The sequence below is a fragment of the Camarhynchus parvulus genome, chromosome 8 (genome assembly GCF_901933205.1).
Source record: "Camarhynchus parvulus chromosome 8, STF_HiC, whole genome shotgun sequence".
NCBI lineage: Eukaryota > Metazoa > Chordata > Aves > Passeriformes > Thraupidae > Camarhynchus > Camarhynchus parvulus.
Genome location: NC_044578.1, coordinates 24,150,478 through 24,176,642, shown reverse-complemented (window position 1 = coordinate 24,176,642; position 26,165 = coordinate 24,150,478). Strand labels below are relative to the sequence as shown.

Genomic DNA, 26,165 nt, shown 5'->3' with positions numbered 1-26,165 from the left:
AAAATATTTTAAGATTGTCATATATTTGACTTTTTTTACTTTCTGAATACTTTTGTACTGCTTTTATATTCTCTTTACAACCTATAATTTGTTTAGTCATACTCTGTTTATGTGGGATTTTAGGGTGCTGATGGTACAGATCCTGGAACAGAGACTGAAGAGAGCATGGGAGGAGCTGAAAGCAACCAGAGGGCAGCAGATTCCCAAAACAGTGGTACAGTTATTCCATGTTTCTTCACAGTCTGTGTAGGTAGAGGGAGGGAAATGTAGAAGCTATTTTTCATGTGTTAAAATCTGCACTTAAAAGTAAAAATATCAGTGAAATACTAAAGGCCATTTCAATGTGCAGTGTGGATTCTTTTGAAATTATCTTTTCTGGATTTGTTCTAAATTCCTTTGAAAATCCTGCAAGCTCTGGTTGCTGTGGAAACTTAATGGCTCACTGGATTAATCAGCACCTGAATAATTAACACTTTGTTTCAGTGCTGGAGTTGTAGCTGGCACAAGTCCTCTTCAAGTGATTTTACATAACAACACTGGGCTGTCCCCAGGCTTGCAAGGGAAAAATGAGTTAATTGGTGGCAGAATTGCAAGATTTGCCTTCATGCATTCAACTTGGTTCCTAAGGTTTTCCCCGTGTGTGTTTGTGTTGTAGGAGAGGGGAGCACGAGCGCTGCAGAGTCCACGTTTGCCCACGAGAGCCTGCGGGAGCAGCAGCCGTCGTCGGCATCGTCCGAGCGCCAGGGCCCGCGGCCCCCGCAGTCCCCAAGGAGGCCCCCGCACCCCCTGCCCCCACGGCTCACCATCCACGCCCCTCCCCAGGAGCTGGGGCCCCCGGTGCAGGTACAAACCAGCTCCAGTGCCTCAGGAGACTTGGGGAAAAAAATTGCTGTATGGTTTCTTATCAATGTAATCCATTGGGAAAAATGTTGCCAGTTGTTCAACATGATGGAAATGGTAGCTGAACAAAGGGGTTTAGTCATCCTGCAGATGATCCTGCTGGACAGGGAATGTACAAATCCATCCCCAGTGTCTTACTGCTTTTTATCTTGGAATTCTTATTATATTATACCAGTGCTGTGTCAGTCAGTGGCTGATGATGCTTCCACTCAAAAAGCTTTTCTTAGCCAGGTTGTAGCTCAGATTTGAAGGGTTTCTATGAGTTGCCCCAATGTAGATGGGGCAAAGGAATGCTGCCATTTATTTTCCAAGTTAAATGTTTCACAGTCAATGCCTGACCCACAATTATGCTTCTTGAAGACCTGTAGATTTTGTAAATTAAAACATCACAACAGGAATTCTTCAAAAATACCCTGACTGAAATGATCTTTTACCATTAACTTGTGCTGAGGCATCACAATATTTTTGTGTGCAAATTTTCTGTATTCAGTAGAGACTTGAGTAAAAGATTACTGTCACTTGCCCAGAATATACACATTGTACCCCCAGAGAGTGCTGGGGCACTGAACAGGCTCCCCAGGGAATGAGCACAGCCCCAAGGCTGTCAGAGCTCCAAGAGTGTTTGGACAATGCTCTCTGGCTCTTCCTGGGTTTCTTGGGTCTGTCCTTCATGCAGGAGTTGGACTTGATGATCCTCGTGGGTCCCTTCCAGCTCAGGATATTCTATGATTCCATAATGATTGCCATACTTACTCATCTAGCTGCTATCCTTGGCTCTGACTGAACACTTGTATGTTGTTAGAATTCCAGGACCACATTCACACAATTTCCCCTTTTCTTTCCCATAAAGAGAATCCAGATGACTCGGAGACAGTCGGTGGGGCGAGGGCTTCAGCTGACCCCTGGGATAGGTGGAATGGTGAGTGGATCAGAGTCTACTACTAATGCCCTGCTTTGAGGGAACATTCCTGACTCTTGGGGTTACTTTGGTTTCTAAAGAAACCTGTCTTCTGATTTCAAGGGGGGATGGTCTCTGTAGTCTTGCAGAAAATATCCTACTCCTGTTAATTCTTGTATTAATGGAAGGCAAAGATTAGAAAACTCCCAGGAAACAAAAGGCTTCAAAAGAGGCTCAATTGGTTTTGTCTAAGGTGATTTTATTTACTTATTTTTAGAGTCAGTCAGTGGCTGCGTTGCTGGAAAAAACAATACTAAGTTCAGCCTCATCCTAAAGGAATAAGACTAATTTATGCTGTCTCCATCAGCTAATTTTGAACCCTTTATTCAGCTGTATTTGGCAGAACAAATGCAGGTTCAGTGAGAGAAAAGAGACTAAGTATCTGTGAGACCAAAGGCATCAGCTTTAGATGTCTGAAATCAAACAAGAATTTTGTTAGAGCTAAATCTGTCTTTGTTTTGCTGGACTGTGTGGAAAAATCAACCTTTAACTCAGCTGGTATAAACTGGAAATACATTGTAGGCTCTCATATCAGTCTCTTTTTTTCCAGCAGCAGCACTTCTTTGATGATGAGGACAGAACAGTTCCAAGCACACCAACTCTTGTAGTTCCACATCGTACAGATGGATTTGCAGAAGCCATTCAGTAAGTAGATGCGAAAAGAAAAAGGGGAAAAAAAGGCTTTTCTCTATTCTTTATTCTATTTCTTTCTATTTTTTAGTGAAATGAAAATAAATTTAAATTAAACAAACTTGTGATTGAAGTAACATGGTAGGTAGTAGGATAGATAACTGCACGTGCAGATAAGTAATTATTGTTAGAATTGTATGTCATATAACTGATCAGCAAATTAGGAAGTGAATATTTTCCAGAGTATTGTAACCTGGTGATTTAAGAAGAGATTAAACAAACAAAAAAGTTCTATCATAGTTCCTTCCTTGTTCTTCCTCCCTCCCTATTAATATTGCCAATGAAAGTAGGAAAAGTTGCTTCCATTTCTGTTTTCAGGATGTTCTGGACATGTCCAGCAATCCACTTAAAATTGTGAGGGTCCATAGAATGGATAAGTAAAGAATATTCTCTTCAGGACTGTTGTACTGATTTTGAATGCATTCCTAACAATTTGAGAGCTAATTGCTGTTTATTTAGCAGTAGCTCAGCTGATTTTTATGGTCACTATTAGTTTATTTTGTCTCATGCTTGATTTGTTCTCCTGGTCAGAAAGTTCTCCCCCCTGCCCTGATCTTTGGGGAAGTTGCAGAATTCCTCAAGTCTCTATTTTCCAGTTCTCCCCAGGTAGCTGGAGTTCCTCGGTTCAGATTTGGGCCCCCTGAAGATATGCCACAAACCAGCTCCAGTCACTCTGATCTTGGGCAGCTGGCATCACAAGGAGGTAAAGCACTTCTGGGCTCTCTTTTCTGTGGGTCTTTGAGTGAAGAAGAGAGAATTCAGTCAACAAAACACAATTCTTCACACAACACTTCAGGAAATTGTTGAAGTGTAGAAACCTGCAACTCTTAAATAATTGTTGTCAAGGAGAGAATAACAGAAATTGAGAAGGTGTTATCTTCAAGCTGCTACATTTATAGTTGTGTTGGGATTTTGAAATTGAATGAAATATTGAAGGAATGGTTTTTAACTTCAATTTTACTATTGGTTGTAGCTTCTCTGTGGTGAAACAATAGGGGAAAACATCAAATGCAAAGAAATCTTTGGGCTATATCCTCATTTGCTCAGAGATGGCCAGGCTGTTGTGTTTGTTGTTGGTCTGAATCACTCCCTTTCCTGGCATTCCTGTTGGCATGGAACACAGGCTGTTCTCTGAAAAAATCTCACAGCAAAATAATGGCATAATACAAGGATGAAAGTTAAGAAAACAAGCAGTAATATTTTCATGAAGGTTTTGCCTTCCAATAAATTATGGTCAGCTCTGGCAGTAAGTCAAAACAAAATAACAAAAATCTGCCTAAATACAAGTGACTGGATTTTATCAAATAGCCAGAGGGAAGACATTGGTTAATCCTTTTTATAGCTGCTCATTTGGATGGATTGTCACTGGAACTTTGTATTGCAGGTTTAGGGATGTATGAAACCCCACTGTTCCTTGCCCACGAGGAGGAATCAGGGGGTCGTAGCGTCCCCACAACACCATTACAAGTGGCAGCACCAGGTAAGTGGCAGAGGTGCAAGGAATTTTGCAGAGGTGCAGGTGCTTTTGCAGAGGGAAGCTGGGAATGATTCCCCGTGGTCGGTGCAGTGCTGCTGCTCCTCAGGAGCGCTGGGCAGCCTGTCCCCGAGCTGCCTGTGCTGTCACAGGCTCTGTGGGCAGGGCCTCAGGGTGTCTGTGCTCCCCAGTGACAGTGTTCACAGAGAGTGCCTCGGCCGATGCCTCGGAGCACGCGTCCCAGTCCGTGCCCATGGTCACCACCTCCACCGGCAGCCTGTCCACCACCACCGAGCCCGGCGCTGGCGACGACGCCGACGAGGTCTTCGCAGAGGCAGAGTCTGAGGGGTAAAGCACCGCTGCTGCTTTGGCTCACTAGCACTGCTGATATGTTCATTATCACCCAGGGGCAGCCCAGACAGCGCTTTGTAGTGCTGTGAGGCAGGACAATCTGTGTCTTCATCCAAAACCAGTGGTTTTCTGCTGATCTCCTTGGGGTTTAACAGAGTTAATATAAAAGTCACCAAAAAAAATTATTTTTTAAGAATGCAGAGCACTCTGTAGTAGTCAAATACTGATGGTAAAGGCATGGGTTGAAGGATCAGTTTGCAGAATAAAGACTAAGGCATTCCTGTGTAATACAGAAAATCACTCCTCATGCAAAGCACACATACATGATTAAGTCACCCAGTAAAGACAGTGCATGTACAAAAGATGAAACACGGGGCTGGAATAAGCAGTTCTTAGTGAATTTTGTAGACAAATAATTTTGACATTTGCTTTACAAGTGCAACTTTTAATATTTATAATAATTGCTATATTTTGTATTATGATGAAGTAAAGATCTAAAAGGGGACAGTTTATCGTTTTATGCTATATTTTACTTTTGATTTTCTTTAAATCTTTGTGTTGCAAGACAGGGTGGTTTTTTTCTGGACCTTTTTGAAGCTATGCAAATATACTTACATGGTTCTCCTCCTCCACCTTCCCTTCTAGCATTACTTCAGAAGCAGGTCTAGAAATCGATAGCCAGCAAGAGGAAGAATCTGTTCAAGCATCTGATGAGTCAGATCTTCCTTCAACTAGTCAGGATCCTCCTTCAAGTTCATCTGCAGGTACAGGATAATCACAATAATAGTTGATACCTTTTCATTAAGAGTGAGAATTCCTTTGTCCAGCATCATGGCTGGTAGCCAGGATATACAAAATAAGATAAAACTCTTAGAATCAGATTCATAGAATAGTTTGGGGTGGAAGGGATCTTAAAGCCCATGCAGTGCCACACCTGCCATGGGCAGGGACATCTTCCACTAGCCCAGGTTCCAACGTGGCCTTGGGCACTTCGAGGGGCAGCCACAGCTTCTCTGGGCACCCTGTGCCAGGGCCTTACCACTGTCACAGAGAACAATTCTTTCCCAATATCCCATCTGACCCTGCCCTCTGGCAGTGGGAAGCCATACCCTCTTGTCCTGTCCTTACAGGCCATTGTCCCAAGGCCCTCTCCAGCCCTCCTGGAGCCCCTTTAGTCACTGGAGGGGGCTCTAAGGTTTCCCCAGATTCTGTAAGAGCAAGATCATATTTTAATGCTTATAGATTCTTTGGTACTTTGGCAAAACCATTTTTCCTTGGACCGCAGTAACTGGAGTAGGCAAAGTAAGAACAACAGTTCAAGGAGCAAACATTACTGATACTTTGATTTATTCACTGGCTTATTTGATGTCAGCTTTAGAATATTTTTAATTAAATTGTGAAACAACAAGTTAATCTCTATTCAGTTATCAATTAACCCCTTGTATAGAGAGCAAGAGAAGTGCAACTTATTTGCTTTGAAGCTTTTATTTATATTAGAGGAGAGGTCAATGAAATAAGTAGGCACCTTCATCATTCTAAAGTAAAGAAAGCATAAACCATATCAAAACATGTAAAGATGAGAAGCTGGCAGGCACAGCCACCCTTTCTTTCTGCACTGCCTCTCCCCACAGACACGAGCAGCACTCAGCCCAAGTCCCTGCGCCGTGTGCGCCTGCAGCCCCCGACGCTGAGGACGGGCGTGCGTGGCCGGCAGTTCAACAGGCAGAGGGGTAAGTGCTCCTGGCTGCTCCCAGCCTGGCAGGGAGTGAGTGAGTGACACAGCAGCCCTGCCTCCAGTTTGGTGGGTTATCCTGAGCTCTAGTTGGGGTTTAGTGTGTTAGGCTGAGCAGGTTTCAGACAGGCAAACTTCCTTCTGCAGTGGCAGCTGGCTCATATCAGTAGAGAGAAGGGCATTACATCTTCAAAGTTTTAAAGGAAGGTTCCAGAAGTCTGTTAGGACAGCAGTTGAGAAAATTCTGGTTTTAGCATTAGAGAAGCTTCCATTTGGTACATTAAGGATTCCAGTTATATCAATGTGTACTCATTGAAAAAAGCTTTATTGGAAGTATTACAGGTTTTCCAGTGTAATGGAGTTAAACCATGGCAAGAAATTATTTTTGCAACTTCTGTACTTAAAAAAAAAGCCTTTGGATTTTGTTTTGTTTTGCATTATTTTAACATTGTAGAAGACTCAATATTAGCATTGAAATATGGATTAGCTGCTATTTTACGGGGAGAAAAATAAGGAGGTGGGACTAGGATAGATTTTCTTCCATCTGTCACCATTTTTTTAATAACAAGGAGGGACTAAGTGATTTCAGATGCGGTAAGAATCCTCTGCTCATTGGTTTGGCTCAGGATCACAAGTCACCCCCAGCCTTTTCCATGACGCAGGTGATGTGTACATGTGTCACCAGGCCTAGGGGGAGAGAGGGGGAACTTGAACTGTATCAGAAAGGAACCACTCCACTGCCCTGACAATTCCTTAGGAATGATGAAGTATCACCTGTGCAATGGTTGAGTAGAAGGGTTTATACTAATGCACTTGTTTTCTTTCCCTGCACAGGTGTAACTCATGCCATGGGAGGCAGAGGAGGCCTGAACAGAGGAAACATTAGTTAAATGAAATGTAAAGGACTTCTAGCTGTGTATACAAAATGCCAGTTTGCCTGTGATTGCTTAGTGTAATGAAGCCAGAGCTTGAAGCAGCATTTTAATACTTAGAGTTGTGTGCACATATTTCATTGTCTTTTATTAATAAAATTAGAAAAAACATTGACATCCAAATGGCATCTTGATTTGAACTCCTCTGCTGTGCATCACTTGCTGGGACAGTTGTACCAGTCTTTGGTTACAGTCTTTCCTGTGAGAGCAGTAACAGGCCGTGCTATTCTTTTGCCAATATCCAAACTGTAGTACCGATCTGAAAGGAAGAGAGGTCAGGATTAAATTCCAGAAACTACATTTAATTCATGGGAAGAATTCACAAATTCAAGCCTGCTTGTTAGTGTCATTTAGGCCTGGATAACAGATTTACTGTTCCATGTCCATATAGGGAGCTGAGAGGCTCCAACAATAAATTTCTTTCCTCAGCTTTATTTTTCAAGTGTCCTTAGTTGCAGTAAGTTTTATGGCATTGCTAATAATTAAATCAGTCCCAAGAGCAGGAGCCAGGGAAGAATGTTCTTGTGTTGCTAGAGCACAGAAATAGTCTTAAGAATTTGGAAATCAAACTACATCCACAACAATCCTGCACTCACTACAGCAGTGGGAAGTCTATGGTCCCTGAGTGTGAATGGGCCTGTGAGGCTGATTCCTCCAAGGTGAGGAACTGGGACTTTAATAGCCTGTATTTGGGTATGGCTTGTTCTTAGAGCTATTTAATTTTATGAAAACTGAGGAATGCTTATATGGGATCCTGGCTGGGGGAATGAGTCTACCTAATCTAGGATCACAAATAATTTTTTGGGGCTAAGTCAAGCAGTTCATCTCCCTCCTTTTTGTGTTTTGTCAGAAACATAGTTCCATAGAAGCCATTAAAAAATTTGCTGTGTTGTGATCCAAAGACTTAAGTCTATCATTAAAATAATCCTTCATTTAAGGTTTGTCCCTTTACAAGGCTGAACTCCCTGGCAATGCATTCCCCAACTGGCTCCTTTGAACCTCTGTATTTCATTGCTGCACCTTGTCCTGATTTTTAATAGAAACATCTCTTGATTATGGGCAACCTTTTAATCCTCAGGACTTTTTAGTAGTGCTGAAAGCAGTACCACAGGTGATAACAGGAGCTTCTTCCCCACCCCCTTTTGAGGTCTATAGTGATGTGCTTTAGTTTTACTTACTGTAAGAGAAGGCATAGTAGTCGTAGCCATCGGGCTTGTTCTGGTTGGGTATGGAGAGAGTTGAGTGGACAACCTTGGGGAGCCCTCTCCAGTACGTTGTCATTTTGATTTCCTTGCGCAGAACTCCTGCAAGCAAAGGAACCTTCCGTGAGCAGCTGTCCCCTATATCCATTAAAACCTTCCAAACACAAGGTTGTGCCAGCACCTACAGAAAGCACCTGTGTAAGAGAGCCTTACCAGAGGGGTAGGGGTTGATCCTGACGGTGCGGATGACGGTCGGCATTCGCACAGCACGCTGGAAGCGCCGCCGGATGACAACTCTGGGGACAAAGGCTGGGTATCTGATGGTGACCTGGGCTCTTCTTTGGCACTTCTTGGCTGGTTCTTGTCTGTACACATACTGCTGCATGTTCCCATCTACAACACACATTTGTTTTGTTAGTTTAAAAAACAAATCCCCCCCCAAAAAAACACCCAGCTTGATCAGGTATGAAAATGTCATTATATTCCTAGCACACATAAGGAATCAATAACAGGAAATCAGAAATGGAGGTGGAAATTTCCACACATAGTTAGGAACTAACAAGATTAAAGCCTTCCCTTCTCTAATTAACTTGAGCCTAAAATAGCTTTACCACCAGACAAAACTTATTTCAGTGTTCAGCCACTACAGTGGTGGATTCCCAAATTCTCACCCTTACAGACCTGGTTTAAAATGCACTGAAAGACCTCCAAGTTCTAGTACAAATTTTTTAAAAGCTTCAGGCTATTTTTGAGCACCTGGAGCACTGGCATAACTTTTTGTTTCTGTGTTTGAAAGAAATAGGTCTTGGGTCAAGAGAAACAGTGTTTTATTCCTGACCAAGGCAATTCAAGCACCTTCCTGAACTTCAGGAATACAAAACATACCTCTTTTGATAAAATAAACAGATTCTGGTCTGGTGTTGTATCTTGCCACAGGGAGGGTTGCTACTATTCTCCCACTTAGCCCTGCAAATCCAGTTGCGAGAGGTTTGGGATAGCCATTATCCATAACACCATTCGTGAAACGCCAGTACAGGGGACCCTGAGCATGTAAGGGAAAAAAAAAAAGGAGCTTTAGAGGAAGTTAATTCCTGGTTATTCAACAAAACAAACATGAAGAATAATCCATAATCAAGCACTAGTTCTTTGACAGCTACATTGTAAATCTGACTGGAATCACTCCTACATCCATACAAATGGGATAAAACTACTACAACTTCATTAAGTACCTCCTGCAGCCTTTTAACTTTTGAGTAGGGCTACAGTATTTTAGAAGCCAATTTTTAAGAGGGGTTGCTGAAAAAGGGGTTTCCTTTCTAAATCTCTTAAATTTTCATAGATATAACAAGCAGCTTGAATTCCAGGACTGAGTGATTTATTGGGAAGTAACTGCATGACAGCTTTAAAGCAGCGTGGGCACTTCATTAGCATTTTATTTCAGCTTGGGAAACGTACTAGAAGTAAGCTTAGGCAATCTTTTTCCCCAATATCCAATCTGAACCTCCCCTGGTGCAACCTAAGGCCCTTTCTCATCCTGTTATTGTTGCCTGGGAGCAAAGCCCGAATCCACTCGGCTGTCCCCTCCTGTCTGGGAGTTGTGCAGAGCCAGAAGGTTCCCCTGAGCCTCCTTTTCCCCCAGCTGAGCCTCCCCAGCTGCTCCTCATCAGCCTCGCCCCATCGTGCCGGCCGGACCACTCCCACCTTGATGAAGAAGGTTTTTCCATCGCAGTTGCACCTGGAGAAGACGGAGTCGATGGGCGAGGGGATGCCCCAGCCGTCGGTGATCCGGCGGGGGTTGGTGGTCGGCGGGCTCCGGCCGTTCAGCAGCCAGTAATAGTGACCTGGAGCGGGGGACAGGCGTGAGGGGCGCCGGGGGCAGCGAGGGGACATCGCCGTCCTGCCCCGGGGGACGAGGCTGAGCCGGCCCCATGAGGGATCTGAGGGGACGGACTCGGCTCGGGAGAGTTTCGTGAGGGGTGAGTGGCACCGGGGCGAGTGAGGGAGGAAAGAGAGGAGGAAGAGAGACGGGGCAGGTGAAGGAGGAAGAGGAGGAGGAGGAGGTGACGGTGCAGGTGAAGGATTGGGTTCGGGAAAGGTGAGGGTTCGGGAGGAGGCTGGGGCAGGTGAGGGAGGAGCTCCGGCGGGGGCTCTGTGCGGGGGAAGGAGGAGGGCCGGAGCTGGAGCCAGAGCCGGAGCTGGGTAAGGTGAAGGAGGAGCGGGGCCATGCCGGGGCAGGTGGAGGATGTTCGGAGCAGTCTCACCTCGGAAGACGGCCAGGGTGCCATTGGGCAGGGCCACCATGCCGTCCGCTGGCTTGCCGCTGCACAGGTCCTTCTCGTCGTTCCTCTCTGCAAAACACAGCCAGGTGGGTTTGTTTAAGGTTCCACAAGAACGGCCTTAGCTTTCCCCTCGGCCCCGCCGGTGGGCCAGGGATTAATTCCTCACTGGGGACGAGTTCTCGGGAAGGTCGGCTCTGGTGCTGCGGCCCCGGCAGTGCCGAGTGACCAGGTGGGTGTCTTTGCTTATTGCCACCTAAGTACCCGTAATTCACGAAAACACCTACAAACACCTCGTGTGCTACATGCTCTAGGATTTTATTGTTCCTTTAAGCTGCTTTAGCGGCTTCTCTTCCCTCTTGTTATTTCTTTAAAAAAAAATTATGCTTTTTTGTGGTTAAATATATATATATGCAGTTAAATATAACAGAAGGATGAATCTCAGTCAGAATGAAATTCAAGTATTTTGCCTCTAAATCCCTAGTTTTTTCCCCCAAAATATCTTTCAGTATCTAATTCAAAAATTGCCCAAGAACCTGCAGGCTATGTCTGATTAAAATAAAGAGAAGGCATGAAAAAGTTTGTGGCAAAAAGCATGACAATAGTCTTCTTGTCTCTTTTATATGATATTTTTAGTATGTGGCTACAAAATACCAGGTTAGGTACCATGAGGGAGGGTGGATATGCAGCCTGACTTCTAGCAATTTTTTCATGGGATTTAGAAATTTGTCATCTTTTTCCTTGACTTTTTGTCTGTTTGCATCTTCTACAATAGCAAGCAGGAGGAGGAGAAACTTACAGCAAACAATTTTCAGTAGGACCACTTACTGAAACCAATTATGGTAGATCGTGTTCTAAACTACCTGGAGGATTTAATTAATTCCACAGCTGCTGATGCTTTTGTACCTGCTGGAATGCACTTACCTGGTGTTTCTCCAGGGAACATTGGCAGGTCCCCAGCTTGTATTAAAGGCTTGTTTATCTCGGGCTCTTCTTTTGCTGGTAGAGTTTCAGGTTCAGTTGGATGAGGTTCTTCTACAGCCTCAGTGACCTCCTGGAAATATATTGTTGGCTTGGATGTCCCATTAGACACAAGATACATTTCTTCTATTGTGTCCTTTTTATCCCTTGTTGTGGTCTCTTTGGTAACTGTAGTCACCTCTTCTTTGGCAGTACCAGGGGCCTTTTCAGTGACACCTTCCATTTCTTTTTCAGGTGTGGTGCTCATTTCTTTAATGGTTGTTTCCTCTTTTTTACCAGCTGTTGTCATCTCCACAATAACACAAGAAGCACCTGGGCTCTCTTTGTCTGCTGCTGGCCCAGCCTGCTCAGTGTCTGTAGTTGTCTCTTTTTCATTTGGTGTTACAGCCTCACTGGGCTGAGGAGTCGAATCTTCCTCGATGGTTGTTACCAGCACAGTGTGACTGGGCAAGGGAGCTGTGGCTGCTGTTGTTGCAGTCTTGGTGTCTGTAGAAGTTGTTTCTGATTCAGCTGCTGCAGTGACAGGTTCCTTGGCCGTAGGAGCTGTGTTTGGAATGTCATCCACACCTTTAGGAGAATCACCTGGTTTAGCTGTTGTCACCATAGCTGCAGTAACTGTGTCTTTCCCGGTTGCAGCTGTGAAAATGTCTTTAAGCAGAGTAGTTCTGTCTTTCTTTGGTGTTGTTGTCTCCTTGATCTCCATTGTGGTATCTGAAAGCATTGTCCCTGCCCCAGTTGTGGGGGAGTCCTTCCCAACTGTTGTGGGTGCAGCACTACTTGAAGAAGCCGTGGCTTTACTGGCCTCAGGGGCTGCAGGGGTGGTTGGGGAGTGAGCATCCTCGGCTTCAGAGGTGGTGGGAGAGTCTGCCTTGGTTGTAGGTTCATCTGGGGTTGTTTCTTCAGGTTTAGGAGTAGTGGGAGAGTCTGCCTTGGTTGTTGGCTCTTCTGGGGTTGTTTCTTCAGGTTTTGGGGTAGTAGGAGAGTCTGCCATTGTTGGCTCCTCTGGGGTTGTCTCCTCCGTTTTGGGGGTTGTTGGCTCCTCTGGGGTTGTTTCTTCAGGTCTGGGGGTGGCAGGAGAGTCTGCCAAGGTGGTTGGCTCTTTGGGTTTGATCGTTGTTGGCTCCTCTGGGGTTGTCTCATCTGGTTTGGGAGTTGTTGGCTCCTCTGGAGTGGTCTCCTCTGGTTTGGGAGTTGTTGGCTCCTCTGGGGTTGTCTCCTCTGGTTTGGGAGTTGTTGGCTCCTCTGGGGTTGTCTCCTCTGGTTTGGGAGTTGTTGGCTCCTCTGGGGTTGTCTCCTCTGGTTTGGGAGTTGTTGGCTCCTCTGGGGTTGTCTCCTCTGGTTTGGGAGTTGTTGGCTCCTCTGGGGTTGTCTCCTCTGGTTTGGGAGTTGTTGGCTCCTCTGGGGTTGTCTCTTCTGGTTTAGGAGTTGTGGGCTCCTCTGGTTTTGGAGTTGTGGGCTCTTCTGGTTTAGGAGTTGTCAGCTCCTCTGGGGTTGTCCCTTCTGGTTTAGGAGTTGTTGGCTCCTCTGGTGTAGTTTCCTCTGGTTTGGGGGTGGTGGGCTCCTCTGGTGTTGGTGTTGTCAGCTCCTCTGGAGTTGTCTCCTCTGGTGTTGGTATTGTCAGTTCTTCTGGGGTTGTCTCCTCTGGTGGTGGTGTTGTCGGTTCCTCTGGGGTTGTCTCCTCTGGTGTAGGGGTTGTCTCCTCTGGTGTTGGTGTTGTCAGTTCTTCTGGGGTTGTCTCCTCTGGTGTTGGTGTTGTTGGTTCCTCTGGGGTTGTCTCCTCTGGTGTGGGGGTTGTCGGTTCCTCTGGGGTTGTCTCCTCTGGTGTAGGGGTTGTCTCCTCTGGTGTTGGTGTTGTTGGTTCCTCTGGGGTTGTCTCCTCTGGTGGTGGTGTTGTTGGATCCTCTGGGGTTGTCTCCTCTGGTGTGGGTGTTGTCGGTTCCTCTGGGGTTGTCTCCTCTGGTGTTGGTGTTGTCGGTTCCTCTGGGGTTGTCTCCTCTGGTGGTGGTGTTGTTTGCTCCTCTGGAGTTGTCTCTTCTGGTGGGGGGGTTGTCTCCTCTGGTGTTGGTGTTGTTGGTTCCTCTGGGGTTGTCTCCTCTGGTTTGGGAGTTGTCAGTTCCTCTGGGGTTGTCTCCTCCGGTGGAGGGGTTGTCTCCTCTGGTGGTGGTATTGTTGGTTCCTCTGGGGTTGTCTCCTCTGGTTTGGGTGTTGTCGGTTCCTCTGGCGTTGTCTCCTCTGGTGTGGGTGTTGTCGGTTCCTCTGGCGTTGTCTCCTCTGGTGTGGGTGTTGTCGGTTCCTCAGGGGTTGTCTCCTCTGGTGTGGGAGTTGTCTCCTCTGGTGTAGGGGTTGTCTCCTCTGGTGTTGGTGTTGTTGGTTCCTCTGGGGTTGTCTCCTCTGGTGTTGGTGTTGTTGGTTCCTCTGGCGTTGTCTCCTCTGGTGTGGGAGTTGTCTCCTCTGGTGGTGTTGTTGTCTCCTCTGGTGTAGGGGTTGTCTCCTCTGGTGTTGGTGTTGTTGGTTCTCTGGTTGTCTCTGGTTTGGTTTGTTGGTTTTGGGGTTTCTCTGGTGGTGTGTTTTGTTCCTCTGGGGTTGTCTCCTCTGGTGGTGGTGTTGTTGGTTCCTCTGGGGTTGTCTCCTCTGGTGGTGGTGTTGTTGGTTCCTCTGGGGTTGTCTCCTCTGGTGGTGGTGTTGTTGGTTCCTCTGGGGTTGTCTCCTCTGGTGGTGGTGTTGTTGGTTCCTCTGGGGTTGTCTCCTCTGGTGTTGGTGTTGTTGGTTCCTCTGGAGTTGTCTCCTCTGGTGTGGGAGTTGTCTCCTCTGGTGTAGGGGTTGTCTCCTCTGGTGTTGGTGTTGTTGGTTCCTCTGGGGTTGTCTCCTCTGGTGTTGGTGTTGTCGGTTCCTCTGGGGTTGTCTCCTCTGGTGTTGGTGTTGTTGGTTCCTCTGGTTGTCTCCTCTGTGGGGTTGGGGGTTGTCCCCTGGTTGGTGTTGTCGGTTCCTCTGGGGTTGTCTCCTCTGGTGTTGGTGTTGTCGGTTCCTCTGGGGTTGTCTCCTCTGGTGGTGGTGTTGTCGGTTCCTCTGGGGTTGTCTCCTCTGGTGGTGGTGTTGTCGGTTCCTCTGGGGTTGTCTCCTCTGGTGTTGGTGTTGTCGGTTCCTCTGGCGTTGTCTCCTCTGGTGTGGGAGTTGTCAGTTCCTCTGGGGTTGTCTCCTCTGGTGGAGGGGTTGTCTCCTCTGGTGTTGGTGTTGTCGGTTCCTCTGGAGTTGTCTCCTCTGCTGTGGGAGTTGTCTCCTCTGGTGTAGGGGTTGTCTCCTCTGGTGTTGGTGTTGTTGGGGTTTCCTCTGGTGTGGGTGTTTGGTTCCTCTGGCGTTGTCTCCTGGTGTTGGTGTTGGTTCCTCTGGGGTTGTCTCCTCTGGTGTTGGTGTTGTTGGTTCCTCTGGGGTTGTCTCCTCTGGTGTTGGTGTTGTTGGTTCCTCTGGGGTTGTCTCCTCTGGTGTTGGTGTTGTCGGTTCCTCTGGCGTTGTCTCCTCTGGTGTTGGTGTGGTTCCTCTGCGTTGTCTGGTGTGTGTGTGGTTCCTCTGGGGTTGTCTCCTCTGGTGTTGGTGTTGTCGGTTCCTCTGGGGTTGTCTCCTCTGGTGTTGGTGTTGTCGGTTCCTCTGGGGTTGTCTCCTCTGGTGTTGGTGTGGTTGGCTCCTCTGGGGTTGTCTCCTCTGGTGTGGGAGTTGTCTCCTCTGGTGTAGGGGTTGTCTCCTCTGGTGTCAGTGTTGTTGGTTCCTCTGGGGTTGTCTCCTCTGGTGTCAGTGTGGTCGGCTCCTCTGGGGTTGTCTCCTCTGGTGTTGGTGTTGTTGGTTCCTCTGGTGGTGGTGTTGTCTCCTCTGGTGGTGTTGTTGTCTCCTCTGGTGGAGGGGTTGTCTCCTCTGGTGTTGGTGTTGTTGGTTCCTCTGGGGTTGTCTCCTCTGATGGTGGGCGGGTTGTCTCCTCCGGCGGAGGGGTTGTCTCCTCTGGTGTTGGTGTTGTCGGTTCCTCTGGGGTTGTCTCCTCTGGTGTTGGCGTTGTCGGTTCCTCTGGGGTTGTCTCCTCTGGTGTTGGTGTTGTCGGTTCCTCTGGGGTTGTCTCTTCAGGCGTGGGGCTGGTGGGAGGCTCGCTGTCGGTTGCTGCTGCCTCGGTGGCATCAGGGGTCGGGTCTTGTGTTGGGGGCAGGTCGGTCGGGTCCATTTCAGTCAGTGGCTCCTCTGTGACGTCAGGGGTCACATCTTCTGCCGTTTCTGGAGTGGGAGGCTCAGCCTCAGTCGCTGGTTCGTCTGTGGCCTCAGGGGTTGTCTCTGCAGGTTCTGTGGTTGGGGCAGGAGTGGTCACTTGGATTTCAGGATCTACAGAACAAATACAAATTCGGTTCAGCCATTGGATTTACCATGCAGGTAGCTATTGCCTATAATTGTTTTACACCCATTAGCTATAGGTGCTTCCTTTGGAATAGCAAGTCCTTTTTTAACGGCCAAACTAACCTGGACCAGGTGAAATGGGAGTTCCTTTTGTCTGCATGGGACTTTGCAGCAGCTCAGCTCAATTTTAGGTGATCTCATTTGGCCAGCCGGGTGCTGCCCCAGGTTCATGGTTTAGTTTGGTGCCTGTTGGTGGAGCTGCCTGGGGTTTCCTGCTGCTTTCATGGAAAGGAAGCCACTTTGAAAAATAGTCCTTCTGACAGAACACTTCCCTTCTCAATCTGTTATTTTGATTTATTCCACTGCCCTACATTATAACTTAGTCTGCACCAACAACCTGGAGGTAGGGAAGTAAGATGAAAATCATTCCTGAACACAGAGCCCTGACTGCATCTCCTGCTGTCTCTTTGTTCCTTGGCTTGTTTTCCTCATTGTGATGCATGGATTTAAGGCTCTTCTTACTTCTATTTATAGTTACATTGATATGAGTCAAATCCTTATTCAGCAAGAAGAACAGTAAATGCTTCTGCATTTCAATCGCTCCCTAAGCAGTCTCTCTGAGATTTTGCAGATTAGTTCTGCATTCACAAACGTGTGTTTAGTATGAGCAGTACATTGCAGAATAGGTTTCACTGCCATCCCTTGTAGCTGAAATACCATAAGCCAGCTGGGATCCTGTTACTGGTTATTTGAATTTCCTTAATTTTCTTTCATTTAACCCAGTACATGGATTTTAGGTTTTTGTGGGGGGGATTTTGTGGTTTTTTTTGGTTTGGGGGTTGGGTTTTTTTGTAATAGGAAATTGGAACAGCGGAAAATAAGTACTCCAAATCTAAAACAAAAGGAAGAGGCTGGGAGGATTAAAATATTGACTGACTTCTAGTGTCTTTTCAATTGTGCTTCAAGTTCAAACTGGTCTCCTGAGTTATCACTTCAAATGCTGGAACACATTACCAAAGAACACAGGAAAGCAGCATATTTTCCAGTCAGAATAAATAAATAAATGTGTTCTCTGAAGCAGCGTAAGGCTGGCTTGATTGGAGCTAAAGAAACCTGCTAGGACATTTTCCTGTGCTGCCAGTTCACCACTGTCCCACTCTTCCTGTTCCAGGCATGGATGCTGTCCAAGACTGACAATGGTCTGTACCCTGTGTTTGGAGGATGTGTGTGACAGCCCAATAGAGACACAGGAGACATCACCTCTCTGCACCATCTGTGCTGAGTGAACTCTCCAAAGTCCTGAGGGCTCAGTGAGGTAATCAGTTTATAAACCAAGTGCTTCCAAGCTTGCTAACTGTCTGGTAATGTCTAGGATCAGCTTTCTATTTCCAGAGCAGGAAAATGGTCTTTAATTTTCCTTCAGGTAACACCCATCCTTGTGCATCCATATACTTGCCTACCTTCCACAGCTTCCTCTGGTGACTCTTCCTCATCTGTGGAGGACCTTTTAGATGTTGATTTGTTTTCTGGGGGAGTCTCCGGGGTTGGCTTTTCTGTGTGTGCTGAAAGAGAGAAGTGCTCCCATTAACAGATTATTTTATCTTTATAGGTGCTTTGTGTCAACTGTATAAGAGTGATTACAAAATTTCAGTCACCCTCTTCTACTTAAAACGAAGTTTCTTTTCATTTACAGGATTATTTACACAAGTATTTGTGTGAAAAAGAGCAAAAATACCCTTTTGATCCTGAAGTATTTCATCACAGATGGAAGTAATATTTTTCCCAGAAGTTTGAGGTGAGGCATTATTAGCTAATGGCAATTCTGAGGTGGGAAAAGAAATGAATTTTGAGCAGAGCTCTATGTTCTGAAAATTTGTCTTTTTTTTCACTACAGACGACTTTTTACTACTTGACTTTCACTACAGATAACTAACTCTAGTGGAAATAGGAGAGCTGTCACATTAGGCAAGAATTTACTTAGATAATCTCCTTGCAGTTCTTCAGATGTGATAATTCTACACAAGTGATTGTTTTGGAGAGGCATTTTAAAAGAAATGGTTTCCTTGAAGGAGACAGGAGCTACAAAGCAGGCATGGACCAAGGAAACAACATGGGTATTAAGCTAAATTCTAGCAGGCTGAGTTTTAGGAGAAATAGGAGGTTGTGTTCAGATTTTCCAGTTCGGAAGAGTGAATGGAAATTCAGTTGCATCCAGTAAGAGCGAGATAATATTTTGTAATTAATTGTTGGCCAAATTGTACAATTAGAAATGAGCTACTGGCATAGCCTTGTAGAAGTAACTTGTTAGTTGTGAAGGAAATGTGACGGAGCTCAGGGACCTGGCCAAATTATTTTGATCCAGCCAAGGGAGCTGGTAACTGCCAGAGGTGTGTGTAATCAGCTTTTTACAAAAGGAATGGGATTTTTATCTCCAAGGGATGACCATGGTGTCAAAAGATTTCCTTTCACAGCAAGCTAGTGCTCAAAGCAAGGAAGGTTGGGTATTGCACTATATCCTGAAACATTTATTGAGGAAGAGAGAGAAATTGTTGTAGTTGAAGCTGAATGACTCCTTTGGAAGCCAATTGCTGGGGAGGGGAATGTTTTGTTTTTGTGTGTACAGGTATTCAGGGATTAAAGAGCTCCTGGAGGACAGGGAAGTTAACAGGGAGCTCTGGATATGCATTGAACAGTTGCCTTTACTATAGAGAAAAAAATGTTCGGAGGATGCTAAAACAGCAAATTTATTCCAAGAGGTTTAACAGATTTCTCAGTTATTCGCACATAACATAAATAGCAAAATACTGAGTACAGTGTTTTGGGGGATTTCTGCTGGATTTTTTGACAAAAATTGATAGCAAAGCTTAGTACAATACAGAAAAAAATTCTTTAAGATTAGGAACAATTGATTAATTCTTCATTCTATTTTAACTGATGTGAAATGGTTTAACAGTGTTTTGTGAGTGTTTGGGTGTGATAAACTCAGCAGAAAGAGGGAAATATTAAGCAGCCTCATAAGCAGCAAATTCACCTCAATATGCTTCCAAGACACTTTTCTAGACATTCAGTCAAAAGACATAGCATCTGTCTGCTGGATATAGACTCTATTTCAGCCTAAATTACTGTGCAATTGTGTGGCAAAGCCAAGATGCTATCCCGGCACTTGGGGACCACTTGGGTGAAGAGAACCAAATGATAATTGTGACTTGTGTTGTGTGTCACACTGCAGGCTTTGGGAATTGGCTGCTTGGAGGTGCGCTGCTCTGTGGGTGCAATGACCCCCTGCCAAGCGTCACTTGTCAAGTGTCTTGACAGAAATTAATTTAGGTCTGTAGGTACCAGAAAGGTTTAAGGACATGATGGAATTAAACATATTCTGTTGTTGTTTTTTAGAGTTCATTTGCTGGTGTCCTTAAAGCTACATGAGGGCGGGACTGCACCTCCAGATCTGTGCCTTTGTGCTCAGCTGAAACCCCACCAGGCTCTGCAGAAAAGGACAGAGCAAAAGAAGTGACTGATTTTGCCCTGGACTGAACTTACAGCCTAAAGGTAAAATGTGTGTTTTCTTAAATTTTTTTCTTGCTACCCTGTCAACATGTGACATGCAGTTCCTCCCTCCTGCCTCACAGGATGGGTTTCTGGGTTGGGCTGTTCTTCCCACGCTGGATTTGAGATGGAGAGAATGCAGGATGTGCATCTCTAATATGCTGCCAGTGACTGCTTGTGGTGACCCCAAGCAAGTGGTCTGGAGGTCCAGGTATTACTATCCCCAGGCATAGAGTAGCCATTCCCCACTTTTGGATGGGTGGGGATTTTAAGGGAGATGAACCTTCCACCTTGTTTTTATAAGATGAACTCAGCTTTTTACTGCAATTCATTTATTCATCTGCGCAGTGGAAAAGGCCCAGGGGAGGTAGTGGGGACAGTGGCTAAATGTGAGCTAGGTGTGCCAAGATGGACCCAGAGGCCAGTGGCCCCTGGGCTGTGCCAGCCCTGGTGTGGGCACAGGCCCAGGGCCGTGGCTGTGCCCTGTGCTGGCACTGCTGAGGGACTCCAGTGCTGTGTCCAGTTCTGGCCCTCGTGGCCAGAGAGACCTTGAGGGGCTGGAGCGTGTCCAGGGAAGGGAACGGGGCTGGGGAAGGGTCTGGAGCACCAGGAGGGGCTGAGGGAGCTGGAAAGGGGCTCAGCCTGGAGAAAAGGAGGCTCAGGGGGGATCTTCTGGCTCTGCACAGCTCCTGACAGGAGGGGACAGCTGGGGGAGGGTTGGGCTCTGCTCCCAGGAACATAGGATAGCACAAGAGGAAATGACCCCTAGGAGCACCCGGGGAGGTTTAGGTTACGAGGCTGCCCAGGGCAGGGGTGGAGTCCCCATCTCTGGAGGGATTTAAAAACTACGTGAATGTGGCACCTGGGGACATGCTTTAGTCGTGGCCTTGGCAGTGCTGGGGGAATGGTTGGATACAATGATCTCAAAAGGCCTTTTCAAACAAATCTGTTCTGATTCCCCAATTTCTCTCGCTGAATTCTATTATTGATGTACAGACCTTATCTTTACACGTGCTATTCTGAGGAAGGGCTCCAACAGAGCATGGCTAGTGCCAAAAGAGCCAAATGTAAAATACAACTTTAACCTCAGAATTCACATCTTGGTGATGGCTTCCAGGATATCTACCTGGATGTTTCCATAAAGTGCTTATGCTTCAGAAGTTGGCCAATTTGTTTGTGAAATTGGTTTTGTTATTTTTGTTCTGTTTTGTTTGGTTTGTTTTGTTCTGTTTTCTGTTTTTCAGCTGTCACCAAAGCCTACACAGTGTTGTTTACGGTACAGCACCTCTGCTTAAACATGTCTTTGAGAAACAGATGGAGGAATTTCTTACCCTCTTTACAGTGCTTGGCGTAGTCTGGGCAGCATTTTCCGTACCGCTCGCAGTCGGCGTCGCAGTCGCACTCCCTGCCCCTCTCGAAGGCTTCAAAGCAGCGTCCCTCGCAGGAGGCGGCTGCAGGGGCAGAGAGCACAGTCAGGCTTTGGGCCAGCTCACCTGCAACGCTGGGACCTCTCTACAGTGAAGTCATTGGCTCGAGCTGTGCCAAGAGCAGCTCCATAAAATCAGGTGCTTATCCTGGTCTGATCCAGGCTTTGTCTTTGATGTGGGGTTTGGATCAGGCAGTGCCACCAGAAGGGCACTGTGCCATGGCAGTGACATTGGATTGACAGTGTGATAAAACCTGACTGCCGCATTCACTTTAGCCAGGTCCCACCGTATGAGGGTTCTGCTTCTCCAGCCACAGAGAGGTGATCTCAAGAGTGATATTTAAATTCTGGGCTGGGTTTGCAGGAAGGTGTTCACCAGGGTATCCCTTTGCAACAAAAATGATGTGTCTACCAAAGCATTTCTGAAAAATAATTCACCTAATTAGGTCACAACCAAGCGTACCTGGTGTGTCCAGGCAAACACTGCAACCTAATTGTGTGAACAGGTTAGCCAAGTTACCCCAAGAGACCAGTTAAGAACTGTTTAATACAGTTCTTTAATTATTAGTACTAAAGGACTATATACCATGTTTTGACATGATTAATAACCACATGATTTTAGTATTTCATGTTTGGTTAACTTCTGAAACTTCACTGACCAAAACTGCTATTTCGTATCAAATAATGACCATGTTGTGTTAGAAAGAGTGTGCACAGCTATTAGACTTCAGAAAAAGAGCTTTCTCTTCATATGTCTCCATTGAAGTCATTGTCCCTGTGGCACACAAGGCATAAAATCATGTTATACAGTTAAATCACTATCAAGAAAAATTAGGATTGCTGTATAGGCAGATTCTGAACATCTTTGGATTACTGCAGTTGTGGAATCAGTGTTGGTGCCACAAGTGGATCCATCCCACGTGCACAGGTGAGAATTATTTTTATTGTCTTAGGTAAATTTTTATTCATAAATAATGCCTGGCATTTCTGTCATTTAGTCAGTGTTGATTCCACACTAGCTGGACAACAGTCCTTAAGAAGACTGTCTGTATCCTTTCAGGATGGCACCTACTGTGCTTGCTTGGACTCACTGATTTGGAGTAGAACAGGGAAGACTTCCTCTAGCCTTAAACTTTTAGTTAAATGTGGTGCAGAAGCCAGAATACCTTTAGAATCTGACCCACAATGAATAAATAGTCTCCATAATTAAAATGCCTCACTCTGCATCTTCAGCTGTGAGAAATGCTGATGTCCCCCACAAAGAAAAATGAGGATGGGGGAGACTGAAAGGCAAAGTGTCCCCAGTGTGTGTCTGGGCAGCAGAACTGGAATTTTAGGGAATGCTAGGTCTGCATTTTGAACAACACTCAGTGGTGTAGCTGGTTCTGAGAAGTATTTGTTACTCCTGTAACCCTACTGGAACCACAGTGTAGTGTAACAAACTACTGTTATCCAATTCACTGACATTTCTGACATTGGTGATTGCTAAGAAAATGCTTTTAATGCTCACTAAAGCAGTTTGAAAAACCTTATTTATTTACATTGTACAGCTTTGCCTATAAATAAATGATAAATTAATACTCATCCAAAAACCTTTTCTAGCAGACTCTGGACATGGTTCAAATCCAGAGTCAATTTCTGTCTATGGACTATATGGAATGGAATCCTGGCTTTGGATTAGACTCCACAGCATCCACACTTTAAATTTGAGTTGGAATATGCCAGAATTTCTTTCTGCAAAACCCTAAATTGGCTTTTACCACTTTTTCTCTTTGTTTAAGAGACAGACACATACAGTACAAATGCACTAAGGAGTAGAAAACAAACAGTTTTTGCTGATCTTGCCTAGTTCTGCTGTGTAAAAAGCAAAATTCTTTGCTTGGCTACACAATTTTCTTTGGATTGCAAGAGGTTATCCTGAATATTTGAGGGGAACAACAGTACATATATGAGAGGGAACAAGGACACAGCCAACCAACAGACATTTAAGCATTCAGAGGAGACACTGGTGTGGTAGGGAGCTGGGAGGGGAATTTTGAGGAGAGGAGCTGGTTGTGTTTGGGAACTTACCCACTGTGCAGACTTTCCTGAAGTCAGGGCAGCACTCCATGTAGTGGTGACAGTTAAAATCACACTGGCAGTCATGATCTCTAGAATACCCTGCCCCACATCTCCCTGTACAGCTTGATACATCTAAAATCACACAACACTGGTGTAAGCATTGCCCAACAACAACAGTCCTTAAGGAAATGCTGAATGGAAAAGGACTAAAGCTTCTCTCTTTTTTTCCTACAGAATGTGGTTTCTTCACTCAGTACTGCAGAAGATGAGGGCCTGGTGTGACCCACCCCACCTCTGAAGGTGTGGGGAGCAGAGGTTTGCTCTGAACCAGCCTGAGGACCAGCAGCAGCACGTGTTCAGGTTAGAGGGGTCTTCCACTGAGCTAACTTAACCCTTTTCTTCTGAAAACTAAGGAATCCTTGAGGATTGGTTCTGTAGTATGACCACAGACTTCCAAACTAGTCCCTTTGACAGTATATCAGCTTTGCTGATTTACTCTCCAATTTGATTCACCCTCTGTATGACAATAGATGTGCATCTGCACACCCATACCTGACAGACCCCCTAGGTGTCTGATTTTTACTGTTGGTAATGCTGTTCCTAATAACCCATCTAATCAGGCTAGCTTGCAAACTGGAGAACGCGGTCATAATAAATACAGGTCCCTGAAACCATTTTTATTGGAAGTTTCAAAATCTGCCTACTCCCTACACTATATTTTTTCCCTGATGTCAGGGAAGAATTTGGTATCAGCTCTCAGGTTAAGAACAGTTGGGATCTAGCCCTGTAACTCCTATGAAGTACATTTTGGTAATTAGAAGATTATGTACTAGCACACTAACAGAAAAGCTCATCCCATAATGGCTTTACTGCCAGACTGCTGGGAAATGCTGGATAACAAGAAATGGTGCAGATAACAGGTGGTGAAACAAGACATCAGGACGTGTCCTGCTTTAACCTGTGAGCACTCCAGCTCAGCAGTGCCTTGCTACCTTCTGCTGCCAAATCAGATATTCACCCTGCAATCCCCCACTTCCTCTGTGAAATCTCTGCTAACACAACCAGCTAACAGCTTCTTCTGGACATGAAACATGCAGGACCACAAGTGAAGCGTCCCTAAATACAAACAAAGAAGCTGAACAATCAGCAAGCCCAAACAGATAATCAGCTGAAACATTGAGGAACAACAAGGAAATAACATGTAACACAACACAACACCAAAGACAATTGCTAACAGCACACACTCCACGTGTGTGTCTCTGAAGGAAGAGCATGAGATAACAAATATTACATCTAATACATATACAGTGATTCTCAGCCAGTACTTGTAATGCTTGTTACCACTTTGCCACAAATAGAAAAGTGGAACCTAGGGACAACTGGAGACATTAATGGACTTGAGTTACTGGGCTATTAATACAGCAATTGAAAAGACAAAATGGGCATCTTCCTTTATGGATATATGCCCAATATATTAAACCCTTCTTCCTTTATGGAAAGAAAATAAGTCCAGTAGTTATATGGATAATATGTAGTAGTCCAATAGTTGCACCTCTTCCTTCATTTGTTTCTTTTAAGTTTATGGCTTGTAAGTTATGGAGTTACTTGTAAGGAAGTGCTTGAATAGTCCTGGTTGCTGTTGGCAAAAGTCTTGATTTTTGCTGAAACAGGTGGGAAGGCATCACTTATCAAGGGGTCAACGTGAGATCGCATCTGGCATGGGGTGTGCCCTGAGGAACTTCTCAGATACATGACATTGTGCTTTCTGCTATCAAGTAGTAATAAATCACTTTCTACCAGCAAGTAACACCTAGTGTCATCCCCCTGAAAATTTGAGAGCTATTAGAGAACTGCAACAGCACAGGATTTGCTAGGGGGCATGTTCTGCTTCACCATAACAGTGTTACTTTAGTAAGGAATTAATTATAGAGCTTGAAGTATCATTAGACAAATAATTCCCTAAATTTGCCTCAGTGGTGTAATAATGGTGCATTTAATGGGAAAGCACTTAGCAAGGTAGAGACATTTCTTTCCCAGAGCTTATTGAAATATTTCTGGCCAAACTTTGTGGATATTCTCAAGTTAGATTCTTTCTAAATCAAATTGCAAATCACTAGGGCTAAATACATCAGTATGAGGGCAAGAGGCTCTGTAGGCTGCCTAAAGAAAAAGTAATAGGTTCATATATATTTTACATTATATTTATATTTTTATCTTATTCCTCAAAAAAGAGCACCATGCTACACCAAAATTTATTTATGAAAATATTCAGTGATGATAAAACTGAATTATATTTCCTATCTCAATAAAGTTCTAGAACCTTGTCTTTTTATGAAGATGCATTTGAAATATTCTTAGTGTGTGTCACACACTCCTAGACAGCCTCCCTTCAGTGTTGTGTGTTACAGTACCTTGAGAAGACACTTCTGGAATCAAGGACAGTGAAAGGACCACCAGGGATAAGCATAGTATGTTCCATATGATCATAACTTTCAGGTACGACATCATTCCTAAAAAGAAATAATCTCACATCACTATCTGCAATTCACTTAATTTGTAATTTTTAAAATGCTGTGCATATCTTTATATACAAAGACTAGCTTGATAAAAATGTAAAATAAATAATAAAACTGTTGAAGGAAAAATCGCTAATTTAGTATTGCTCCATAAATTCCCTCTTGATTATTAGTCAATTAGCCATTAAATTCTGTAGTAAGACTATAGAAATTCATTATGAACAAGTAATAGAAATAAATTTTTGCAGAATTCTATTACATGAAGACTACAGTCACAGTAATCTTCTAACATGGGTACACTTCAGCACAACAACGTTTAAAGTTATAATACTGAGAAATGAAAACCTATAATAAAACCAAATACTGACAGAACATTAGTTATTCAGCAACATAACTTTATAAACCATGACCTAACATTGAAATATGTCAAATGGAAACATAAGCTAATCTTCTTTCAAAAGGAAAACTTTGGATTTTCTGTCCCAGTTCCTTGTTCTCCTATTGAAGAAGAGTTCTGGGTAGAGACAGGTGTAGCACTTACCTAGCAGAGAGTGTGTCTGCTCCCAGGGCTGTTCCAGAGTCCTTATATATTGCTTTGGAGCTGTGCTGGGGTCAGGTAATTAGGCAGTTTGTTAAACACACCACCAATGACAGCTCATGACAGCAAACTTTCCACAGGGCTTGGAAGAGGGCCCGGATGACTAGACTAACACAACATCTGGAAAATACTCCCATTAAGAAAAACGATTACA

General features: G+C 44.9%; 2 protein-coding genes across 6 annotated transcripts in view; one reads left to right on the top strand and one right to left on the bottom strand.

Annotated features, from left to right (window-relative positions):
* The window catches only part of TPR (translocated promoter region, nuclear basket protein), a 33,411-nt gene extending 26,263 nt beyond the window's left edge, over positions 1-7,148 (top strand). For 2 of the 5 annotated variants that reach the window (XM_030953359.1, XM_030953355.1), the window contains exons 42-51: positions 124-214; positions 656-843; positions 1,751-1,819; positions 2,394-2,503; positions 3,145-3,251; positions 3,933-4,028; positions 4,214-4,370; positions 5,019-5,137; positions 6,005-6,103; positions 6,940-7,148. In XM_030953359.1, the coding sequence (XP_030809219.1) occupies positions 124-214; positions 656-843; positions 1,751-1,819; positions 2,394-2,503; positions 3,145-3,251; positions 3,933-4,028; positions 4,214-4,370; positions 5,019-5,137; positions 6,005-6,103; positions 6,940-6,995 (1,092 nt within the window). In that variant the 3' untranslated portion in view covers positions 6,996-7,148. The remainder of the gene's footprint in view (positions 1-123; positions 215-655; positions 844-1,750; positions 1,820-2,393; positions 2,504-3,144; positions 3,252-3,932; positions 4,029-4,213; positions 4,371-5,018; positions 5,138-6,004; positions 6,104-6,939) is intronic. The other 3 variants (XM_030953356.1, XM_030953358.1, XM_030953357.1) reach the window with 3 other exon arrangements.
* On the bottom strand, positions 7,001-25,405 carry PRG4 (proteoglycan 4). Its single transcript, XM_030953360.1, has 13 exons — positions 25,309-25,405; positions 22,907-23,029; positions 20,742-20,861; positions 17,325-17,426; positions 15,382-15,852; positions 14,470-14,757; positions 11,440-14,355; positions 10,501-10,587; positions 9,941-10,080; positions 9,125-9,281; positions 8,453-8,632; positions 8,216-8,341; positions 7,001-7,296 (listed from the first exon to the last, which is right to left on the bottom strand). Exons 1-13 carry the CDS (start codon positions 25,403-25,405, stop codon positions 7,193-7,195), a joined length of 4,911 nt encoding a protein of 1,636 aa, XP_030809220.1. The 3' UTR covers positions 7,001-7,192.
* Between the last annotated feature and the right edge of the window lie 760 nt (positions 25,406-26,165).